Here is an 11227-nt window from a genome sequence, read left to right on the forward strand (position 1 = left end):
CCCCTGGAAGAGTGTCAGACTAAGATACAGATTCTAGTTGGTTTTATATAGAATGTTCCAATCAGAACTGAAGCAAAGATCAAAAAGTATATGAAAAAGTGAATAGTGGTAAAAGGTTAGTATGAAAATACCAAATCAACTTTTAAAATTTCTTAAGAGATGATTAGAATCAGGTCACCTGGATTTTAACCATGAGTTTACTATGCACTGGCTGTGTCACTCCAGGTAAACTATTAAATCTTTTGTCCTCAGTTTCATCAGTTCTAAAGTGGAAACAATAAGCAATAAGGATTTACTGTATAGCACAGGGAACAGTATTCAATATCTTGTAATAATCTGTAATGGAAAATAATCTGAAAAAATATGTATATAACTCAATTACTTTGCTGTACGTTATATACTTTGCTATAACACAGTATTGTAAATCAGCTATAACTTCAATTTAAAGGAAAAAAATGGGAACAATAATAGTTTCTCATCGGGTTACTGTAAATGTGTACAGTTCTTAAAACACAGCATAGTGTCTGGAACATAGTGGACATTCAATATGTTATCTAGTATTTATTATTATTACTTAAATAGCTAAACCCAGATAGTGGGTGTATTTTTTAATGTTAAAAAAAAAAAAAAAAGGTCAAAGGCAGACTTATCCCTTCAATGACTGATTTTATCTACAGCATTAACCAGGTTTTTCAAATCACGAAACTTGGGCCTGTCAGCCTACCACTTGGAAATAACTGTGAGCTCAACTATTTCCAAGTAAAATCAGGTCCAGGTAAAGACTTTTTCAAAATTTATTTCTGTTGTTCTGGGGAAGCATTTGTTTGCCTCATAACATTTCTTTTTTAGAAGTAGAATTTATCGTGGTGAAGTTTAACATCCTAGAGACCAAAAAAAAAAAAAGTCTGCATAGTTTCTATAGAAGTGTAGCTTCTGGAACAATTTCAAAATGAAACCCCAAAGACAGTGCATTAATGCTGAGATATACTTGGAGATATCACTACATTAAAAAAAAAACATAATGTGCTTTATAAATTAATCTCAAGTCTGAACCAGACACAGAAGGGTGGAAAGCCAGAATTCTGTACCCACATAATCAACAGTCTGTGGAAACTCTGGGAACCATGCCACTAGTCTCCAACCTAGCATAGTTGGGAAATGACACATTCTCTAAGGAGCTCTTGTCCAAGAAATGAGTGGGCCACAAAGCACAGCAGTGAGGTCCATAAGCTTGTTTTATGAATGAAGAGTGTGAGGTGTACTGGCCCTAAGCTCAGCATCTTTATGCATGTTGTAATTTCTAATTCTTCAGTTTTTATCATAGTGATGGATTGGTATAACAGAATTCTACCAGGAAAAAATAATGTCAGCCGTAAGAATATTGTTTCATACTACTGCAGAATTATTTTAAATCAAGTTTTCATATTTATCTCCAGTCCTAGATCAGATCTTCCTACCTGCCCCTCCCCACCAAAAAAGGAAATGGATGGTATATACAAAAAGCCAGAAACTTAAATCAATTTTATTCACACTTCCCATGAAAGGCAGTTATATTTTTACATAAAATCATTGACACAGAGAACAAGAAAACTCTTAAGATTAATATAACTGATTAGACACACAATATAGAAAGTAAACTGAAAATTAAAAATAGCATACTTTAATGATTACATTTATATCATATTTTCTACTAATTTATAGCAGCATCAGTAAGATTCATGTATTCTTTAATAAACTAGCAGCAAAAATTTTTAACTACACAAATTCAGTAGATGTTCCCCCCACTGTTTCACTCATACAGAATTTATCACATTAACGTAAAAAAACCACTTCTATTTCCTAAAGAAAAAGATGGGAAAGATTTCACAAGTCAGCAGTTTCCCAAGGAAAGAAGGGAGGAATGAGGAAGGAAGCTGAAAAAAATTGGTGGCAGTTACCAAAAAATAAATTCTCAACCACCTTGATCAATTATGGGTAGCTTCTGTGGCATCTCTATGTATGTGTATGTTAGTGTTAACATAAAAGCTGTGTTAACTTTGCTTTCTGATTTAATACTGCAGCTGAAAAATATGTGGAAGTTCCCAGGAGGCCTGTCAGAGCCTGGAGAAGATATCGGTGGGTATCTTATATATTTATAATTGACTTGAAAATGCTGAATAAATTTATGTGCTTACTTTCTTGCTCTAGAGCTGAGAATGAGATTTTAAGCTTTCTAATTGGTTTAGACTAAGTCAGAAAATTTCAATGAAGTTATTCAGTGCTGATATAAAATTAACAGCAAAACTTAACATTACAGTTTATTCCATTAGTATAAATAATACCATTCAGAGCATAACACCGGTTTTCTGGCTTAGGACTGCTTCTAGATTAATTTGAAAATGAGAAGCTTTGGATATACAGTTAAGGTTAGCATTAAGGGATATTTTGAATTTGACTAAAATTGTTGGAGGGTTTCCCTGGTGGGTCAGACAGTTAAGAATCCGCCTGCAATGTGGGAGACCTGGGTTTGATCCCTTGGTTGGGAAGATCCCCTGAAGGAGGGCATGGCAACCCACTCCAGTATTCTTGCCTGGAGACTCCCATGGACAGAGGAGCCTGGTGGGCTACAGTCCATGGGGTCACAAGAGTCAGACACAACTGAGTGACTAAGCACAGCAAAATTGTTGGAACTGAACTATTAAATTCTTGGCCATTTTATCACAAGGTTGAGGAGAAATGTTTAAATGAAATGTGAAATATTTATAAAGGCAATTACTGAACAGTGGGGGTATAATTCTTCTGTTTATGGAAATTTTACCTATTTATTTTGGATAGTCAGCCAACAGATGGTAACATGTCTCATGTGAGAAAGTCTGAAATGAGAGATAATTTTCTAGAACAATTTACTGAGCTCAGTATTTAAGATAGGGAAGTTTGAAATAAGCTAAGAATTCTTTATGTCACTGATTTTACAGGAAATCGAGGAGAGTAGAAACTGAGTTTTCCTGTCTCTTCCTTAAACCATTGTGTCAGGCACAGTCCCGATCATAATAAATCAATAGATAACTCATTTCATACTTAACTATGTTTCTATGACTTCTTCCTCAGTGTGTATGTGTCCCCTAATCTCTTTAGCCATCATTTATATGAAGGCAGTGTCCTAAATTATTTTTAAATGTATATATATACATGAAATTTTTTTTAATATCCCACAGATGAAAATGCCCTATTCATAGTATAGAGCCAACTCCTAACATCCTATAAGTAAATTCACTACATTCAAATATATCATAGCAGATTTTAGTTTTTAGGTACTTACTGACCTTTAGCTTAGACTTCCCTAGGTCTTCTGTTGAAATAAAAGGATTTTGTAGTAGTGCCAGTGCTGAAAGAAAAAGCCATTTATTCTAGAACTTCTGATTATCTCACACTATCCTTGTGTGATATGAGATCATATGAACTAGTTAAGTGTCTGTTTTACATCCTTATCTAATCCATACTGGGCAAATAGCAGTCTATAGGAAGTTTGTATAACTTCCTCTTCTGAACCTTGCCTTCTCAAATGAGTAACTTTTTTCATTTGAGTTTTCATCGATATTCTCAATTTCAGATATATTTTTTAATGTTAAATAAACACATTTACATACCAGGTAAATATACTTTAGGTTTGAGTGTACTCCGGAACATTTCAAGTCCATATAACTAGAAATTCACTACTTTTTTAAAGTATTTGTGATTATCACAACAACCCACCTAGTCAGAGATTGTTTTTAATGCCTCCAGGCATATGGAATTAAGAAAAAAGCAGCAACTGGCATTTACCATATTGCCTAGGAGTAGGAAAAACTGAAGCGTTGCCTCAGAAGTGCTAAAACTCTGAAAGCAGCTAGAAATGTAAGTGACAGAGATCTGAAAGACCATGTCTATGTAGAATACATTTCTGTTTTGTAACAGTACAGTAATAGACTACTCTTAATGATGAAGCCAGATCAACCAGGAATTATTTGTTTTCTTTAAACTCTGCTTTTAGGAAAGTATGTAATAGAACTGCCACCATCATAAATGTGTAAATGTTCATACTGGCTCTTAAGCAGTAAACACTTGTTAAAATGAGAAGCTCATTTGTTTGGAATCCTTCATTCTTTGCTAAGTATTAGATGAATGAAGTAGAGTACAAAGGTATCTACAGATAAGGTTAAAAACAGAAGCTGCCATTCTGGGGGGCGGGGGGATCTCATTAGCACTGACAGGAAGATAACCCCCTGTGTAGCCAAAGGTCTGTAAAGCAGTGGGGCCTGCTCAGAGCTAGCAGTGCACCAGAGTGAGGGGGAGACACCAGGAAAATCCACATTCTGCCGTTTTTCCTATTATTTTATTTCAACCTAATCCTGTTATTAAATATTATGAAATAGAAGTAACAAATATAAACTCCATTTCATTATTGTCCTTTAACTAAATAAAACACTATGATGTTTTTAAACATTTCTTTCAACCAGCAAAAAAAAAAACAAAACCCTCTTGGTTTTTCCTGTATTCAAATCTATAAAACTGTTATACAGTTTAGTTACAGTACATTTAAAATAATAAAGATACAAGAGAATAAAGCACTTTATCTAAATTAAAATTTTCAAATTCATCATAAAATCCTTTGGAGAAGAGATTTCAGCCTTAATATAGAAGGGGTTGGTTACTCTAGATCTAAAAACACTTATTTGCCCATTCAGTTTTTAGTCTAGCCAATGGCATCATGATTGAAATTAAATGGATCAAACTACCCAGGCAATGCTGATTTTGAATCAGCTGCTGTGGTGACAATCAGCTGCTGTGGTGACGGCTAAGCCTGGCAGATTGACTCACCAGCCCCATCCTGTGCTTCCATAACATACAAGCAGGCTAGACACAGGAACTAAATGCTCAACTCTTGACTAATGTTACTAAGAGCTAAACAAGACCCCCATGGTCATTTCAAAATGTTTAAAGAACTTTTTAAACATTTAAACAATTTTTAAGTCAGATCAGCAAATGACATATAAAATTTACGACTAGTTCCACAATCTTTAACAAACTTGATACAAATTTTTTAATACAACAAAAAATTATTTTCCTTAAGCCAAGTTTTCCTTTTCTTAACATATATATATTTCTATATTTTTAAAAATATAATTTCTAACCATGTTTATTTGATCTTTGGCAAAGCTCAATTAAAAAGGAAGTTCACATAGAATTCAAATATGGCAGACAGATGTCATATTTTACACACTACTCTTCCTGTGCTTATTTCCAGAGCTGTGATTAGAAAAAACATTGAAACATTTCTTGTTTACTTGCTCTTCCTTGCCTATTCCTCACTAGTAGGACTACTGAGAAGCCAAATACAGTTTACAACCTGACAAACAAGAAAATGAAGGCATTAAAGTATATTTGAGCAAAAATCTATACTTGTGGCAATTGTGAAACTTCCCAGAAAATAGACAAGGAAGGCAGCTTTTTTAAGGGCTTTTCATAAACACTTTGGGAGACAATGACAGCATCACAAAATTACAGAAATCCCAGGTAGGAGGTTCATCTGGATATTTAGAAAGAGCAGCCACAAAAATAAGTTAATGGCAATAAAAATCCTGTCCTAGAAATTTGCATATTATTAAAAAATCAACCTTATAAAATGTGAAAACCCTGGTAATATAAAATTCTGTAAATTTCATGGTTTTTTTAAACTTCTGATGACGGTAGCATTTTGGTGTTAGAAGAATGAATCCCAAGTTCTTTGAAACAGCAAGAAACAAAGAAAATGCCGGAAATTACCATGGTGGGATTCCACTGACAGAATAACTAGAAGAGCATAACAAAATGGTTATAAAGAAATCTGGTCTATGACTTCAGAGGCCTGACAGTCCCAGGAGAGACCAGGGATGATTTGAATCATTTCCTAGTTCTATATATTAGGCAGCTCTACAGACTTTTGTAGAGAAGAATGGATCACTTTTTCTTTACTTCAAATGTTTATCAGTTTAGGCAGTTTTAATGGATAATCAGGAACAAGATAATAATGAAAAAATATACAGGAATATTAACAACAGCTTTGCAACCTATGTTTTCACCTTTGGGGAAATAAAACAGGAAGAGTTTAAAAATATGTGACTCCCAAAATATATATATGTAGATGGGTAAGCTTGCAAGTAAAAGCCAAAGAAATATTCAGTATTTCAAAAGCTTCTTAGCTATACAGTGGTAAGAAAATACTTTGTTATTTCAGGATGTCCAGAGGACAGAGTTTACAGGGAAAGCTTTATTTTCTTAGGGTGAAGTTTTACCTTTTGAACCTATACATAATAATGCTTCCTTATCTGAAAATCTTTGATTAAATTTCTCAAAGTATAATCCTTATTGATTTGTACATTTTCTTTTATGTAGGAGATACAGCAGTTAGAGAAGTTTTTGAAGAGACTGGTATAAAATCAGAATTCAGATCCCTCCTGAGTATTCGGCAACAGCACACCCATCCGGGAGCTTTTGGGAAGTCAGATATGTATATTATCTGCCGCTTAAAGCCATATTCATTCACCGTAAATTTTTGCCAGCATGAATGCTTAAAGTGTGAGTGGATGGATCTCAGTGATCTAGTCAAGACTAAAAATACAACTCCCATCACAAGCAGAGTTGCAAGACTGCTGCTGTATGGGTACAGAGAAGGGTTTGACAAAATTGATCTGACCATGGAAGAACTGCCAGCAGTTTACACAGGCTTGTTCTATAAACTCTATCACAAGAAACTGCCAGACAATTACAAAACTATGACAGGAATGGATTAAATTCATATGTACATGTTTTTTAAATGTTTGTTTTTACATGTAGATTAATGTGTGCCATATTATAGGAAGTAGTGGACATTTGGGTTAATAAGTAAATATGACTTTAATTTTCTAATGTCTATAATTTCCATGAAGAAAACTTGTTTGTACACATTTTGAAAGCCTCTTTTCAAATGAAGCAACTGTATGAGAGATTGTAGCTTTAAGTAAATTTCACTGGATAAAAGGAAATGCTATATAAAAAGTGGAAGTGTATACATTTTCCAGGAATTTTTGCTGTTATTGTGTTTTTTCTTTTATAAAAACTACGGCAATGGTTAAATATTTTACTATTAGATAAAAGATTATCTGAACAGTTACCCAAACTGAGCAGATCACTGTACACATTTTTCTTTTTTCATTAACAAATTTCTGAAATATACCTCTTCACGTAAAATGAGATCAGATGCTGCCATTAAGATCAGCTCTTAGCAGACATTGGAAGAAAAAGTATAGCTTTCTGCCCAGGTCCTGTTTTGGGTCCAAGTTTATACTGCCCAGTTCGTTTCAGTGCCACATACCAACTGGAGTATTTCCTTGACCGGTAAGTATTGTAGTTATTAGACTCCAATCGTTCAAAAAAGAAACATTCGTCTGTAACACATTTCTGCAAAATAAAGGAAAAATTAGTAGTTGTTGTGATACTTTCATATTAAATATTTAAAGAAATAGTACACAGTGCTTTGGGTTCAGCAGAACAGTCAAACTAGCAAGACTCAACAGGCCAAAATCTGACACAGATTTCTTATTCTGCAGAAAGATGCAGGACAGAAGCACAGCATGTCAGCAGGACAACTTGAAGCACATCTCTTTGGAGGAGCAGTCCAAGGACCATCCTGGAGCCTCACGACAGACAGGTCAGGAATTGGGCAGCAAAAGCACCCAGGCGGTCTAAGAACCACACTGGCACAGAACTAAAACATCTCACGAACACAGATTTTCAGTGGTCTCCACAAAGGATAAATCCAAGAACAGGAAGCACGCTACACTTAGGGAAATGCAAAGCAATGGCTTTCACTTAGGTATTTATTGTCCATCCATCTCTAGTACTATAATCCAGGGGTAACCTCCCCATAAAGAAGGGTTTTAGTAATACTTCACTCAAAGAAACAGGATTTATTCCTTAAATTATGTTTTTTTCTAGTGACTGACACTGATTCTAAGGCATAAAGAGAATAGTTTATGTACAGAAAATTGCCAATGTATATAATGCCAAAAAATTGTACTGGAACATTGTCATACAGTTAGCATTCTCAAGAACTTCCCTGGTAGCTCAGCTGGTAGAGAATCCGCCTGCAATGCAGGAGACCCCAGTTGAATCCCTGGGTCAGGAAGACCCCCTGGAGAAGGGATGCACTGCCCACGCCAGTATTCCTGGGCTTCCCTGGTGGCTCAGTCAGTAAAGAATCTGCCTGCAATACGGGAGTCCCTAGGTTCGATCCCTGGGTTGGGAAGATCCCCTGGAGGAGGGCATGGCAATCCACTCCAGTATCCTTGCCTGAAGAATTGCCATGGACAGAGGAGCCCGGTGGGCTGCAGAACGTGGGGTCTCAAAGAGTCGGACACGACTGAGCAACTAAGCACAGCACAGCATTCTCAAAACACTAGCAGATAAAGAGGAATAAGTAATCTTGACAGTCTCCTGTGGGAAGGGAAACCACTCTGCCATTTTACTTCAACAGTTTATTAGAGGGGGTGGAGAATAGCTAGATTTACAAATAGTGAGACCTGGAAATAGTATTCCAAGTTAAAGAGTCCAGTAGGCTGTTGCAGGTAAATGTTCAGGTAAATATTCAAAAATCAACTTCATAGGGCAGCACTGATGATACTTACTGACCTCAGGGGGGAAGTCAACAAGTGACTTACTCGATTTAAGGGAAGAGAAGAAAAATTATATTTTATGTTACAGTTAGTTAAGTAGGGTAGGATGATAATTTTATATAGAAAACCATATAAATTTATACATATCTCCACATACAAATACAACATGCTTACACAGATATATGACATAAACCTGTGGTTTTGTATTAGCATACCAGATTCCAGCTGATTCTACATACTCAAATCTAGGAAACTTGAGGTTTAAGGAAATCCACATTCAAAAGACTTGAATCTTTTCCCAGATTCTTTGGTTCTAAGATAAACACAGTGGCACAAAGTGTGAGAAATACATGTAAGTATAGCAATGAAAAGAACTGACATGATAATCAGTGTTCTAAAAGTAAAGTACTGAGAAAGTCCTAAAAGTGAATATTAGCTCCTTTAGCCAGCTTCTAGGGATAAGAATTTTACTTGGCTTATTCTGACTACAGTTATAAAAAGTTATAAAAGTTATAACTTTTATAAATTGAAATGCAAATTTATCTAGTTTGCTCATTTTTTGCAACTAAGAGCAACTTCAGGCTTTCTGATGCAAATCACAGGTAGCCTTACAGAGAAGCAGACACTGCACAAGGAACAGCTGTGTGATACATAGGACTGTCTTAGGGTTTTCAAAGAGATTCAAATGTGATAACAGCAGAATACATATACTAACGTGAATAGTCCGTAGCCAGTATTTTCACTCTACGTTTTGTGAAATTATCATGCTTCATGTGTTAAAGTGATACAGGTTATCTTGCCATTTTTCAGGCCAGCAGTAAACCTCTTCCTCCTCCCTGCTCCAGGTGTGAGAGCAGGAGGAGAGTTGAAGGAGAAGCCGCGTGACCGTGAGGGTGACACGGAGGTCACCCCCAGGATCCGGGCCAGCTCCCCAGGGGCAGACCTCACCCGCATCAGTTAGCCTCAGGGTGCTGAGAAGCTCTTGTTTGGTGTTTGGTTAGCCTCAAGGGTGTCCCACCTATAATATTTGGCCAATGGGATATGTACCATACCAATAATATATGCCTTCTCAGCCAACTGCTAATGTTGTAGAGAAAAGGAATGACACCCGGGATTAAGTGGATAATACATCATGGACCCACAGTTTTTTAAAACAGAGGTTTCCTGTTCTTTTACACAGAGGGGAGAGAAGGAAACTGTGCATCTGTGCCAAACATTCAGACATGTAAGTTTACTAAACTGCTGCTATGCACTTGAAAACAAACTCCCATCTTTTTAATGGGTAGTAGGCCAAAATTCAGTCTCACTAAATCCAGGCATTTAACATCCCATTTTAAGTGATTTTCAGTTCCTTCCATTCTGAGTTTACAAATCCTCTTCACTGGCTGTGATATCAGTATTCCTGTTAAAAATTGATGCAATGTAATTTTTTAAAAACTTTATAAACATATTTAGAGAGCTTTTTTCTTATACTCAATGTTTAACTGCTCACCATTTCAAACTTAAGAGAAAAGGAAAAGCAACATCACAGAGGAAGTAGATAAATAGCTTCTAAGGGCTTATAGGACTTGTTCTCCAAGGCCTTATTTTACATAGGCCCAGGAGCTAGGAAATCCCTTAATTCATGGTTATTGGCTGCTCTCATGCATAGCATTTTATTTACTGTGTCAGCCGAAAAGTTTGTTCAGGTTTTCATACCATATTACAGAAAAATCAAAATGAACTTTTTGGCCAACACAATATTATACTCATTGAAAAATAAGGAATCCAAAATTCAAGGCTCTTAGTAACTTATTTCAGACTATAGATACCCTTTGCCCATGTATCTATCAGATACCTTTTCATCAAATTTAATTTTTCATTTTTTAAAATTTAAGAATAGTTCTGGGGGAGGGAGGTGGGAGGGGGGGATTGGGATGGGGAACACATGTAAATCCATGGCTGATTCATGTCAATATATGGCAAAAACCACTAAAATATTGTAAAGTAATTAGCCTCCAACTAATAAAAATAAATGGAAAAAAAAAAAAGAATGGTTCTGGGACACAAAAAGCACATAGTTCAAATAATGCGTTTATTCACTTAACATGTATTTCTTCTAGGCACTGGGATACATAAGGGAACAAATCTGAACAAGGATCACTCCCTTTTTGCTGCTCCAGTTCTCACTGGTGGAGATATACAATAAGCAGTAAGCATAACTGAGTAAATTATATGATAAAGCTGAATAGGATAAGATGGAAATGGTGGTGGTTACAGACTAGGTTGCAATATTAAATAGCATAGTCACAGTAGGCTCTGGTATTTGAGCAAAAATTTGAAGGAGGTGGGGTTAACCCTCCAGATACCAGAGAAGAGCATTCCAAGCAGAGGGGAAAGCCAGTGTAAAATCCCTTCAACAGGATCGTGCCTAGAGTGTGAAGCGCAGCAAGAGGGTTAAATAAAGCAGAGGATTTAGAGGAGAAAAGGAATAGGAAATGAGGCAGAGAAGTAATGAGATACAAGAGTCACAGGCTACTACAAATATTTTGGCTTCTACCCTGAGAAAATGAAAAGACACTATAGACTTTTGAGCATGA

The 11227-nt window shown here is 35.9% G+C and overlaps 2 protein-coding genes across 15 annotated transcripts in view; one reads left to right on the forward strand and one right to left on the reverse strand.

Moving 5' to 3' along the window:
* The window catches only part of NUDT6 (nudix hydrolase 6), a 77488-nt gene that overhangs the window by 58679 nt on the left and 7582 nt on the right, over nucleotides 1–11227 (forward strand). For 13 of the 14 annotated variants that reach the window (XM_070474884.1, XM_070474876.1, XM_070474877.1 and 10 more), the window contains 5 exons: nucleotides 2061–2115; nucleotides 6391–7371; nucleotides 7584–7684; nucleotides 9829–9873; nucleotides 10751–10839. In XM_070474884.1, coding sequence (XP_070330985.1) covers nucleotides 2061–2115; nucleotides 6391–6788 — 453 coding nt within the window. In that variant the 3' untranslated portion in view covers nucleotides 6789–7371; nucleotides 7584–7684; nucleotides 9829–9873; nucleotides 10751–10839. The remainder of the gene's footprint in view (nucleotides 1–2060; nucleotides 2116–6390; nucleotides 7372–7583; nucleotides 7685–9828; nucleotides 9874–10750; nucleotides 10840–11227) is intronic. The other variant, XM_070474882.1, reaches the window with a different exon arrangement.
* The window catches only part of FGF2 (fibroblast growth factor 2), a 57615-nt gene continuing 47890 nt past the window's right edge, over nucleotides 1503–11227 (reverse strand). Inside the window, exon 3 of the mRNA XM_020913919.2 lies at nucleotides 1503–7434. Within this exon, the coding sequence (XP_020769578.2) occupies nucleotides 7249–7434 (186 nt within the window). The 3' untranslated portion in view covers nucleotides 1503–7248. The remainder of the gene's footprint in view (nucleotides 7435–11227) is intronic.

This window comes from Odocoileus virginianus, chromosome 12 (genome assembly GCF_023699985.2).
Source record: "Odocoileus virginianus isolate 20LAN1187 ecotype Illinois chromosome 12, Ovbor_1.2, whole genome shotgun sequence".
NCBI lineage: Eukaryota > Metazoa > Chordata > Mammalia > Artiodactyla > Cervidae > Odocoileus > Odocoileus virginianus.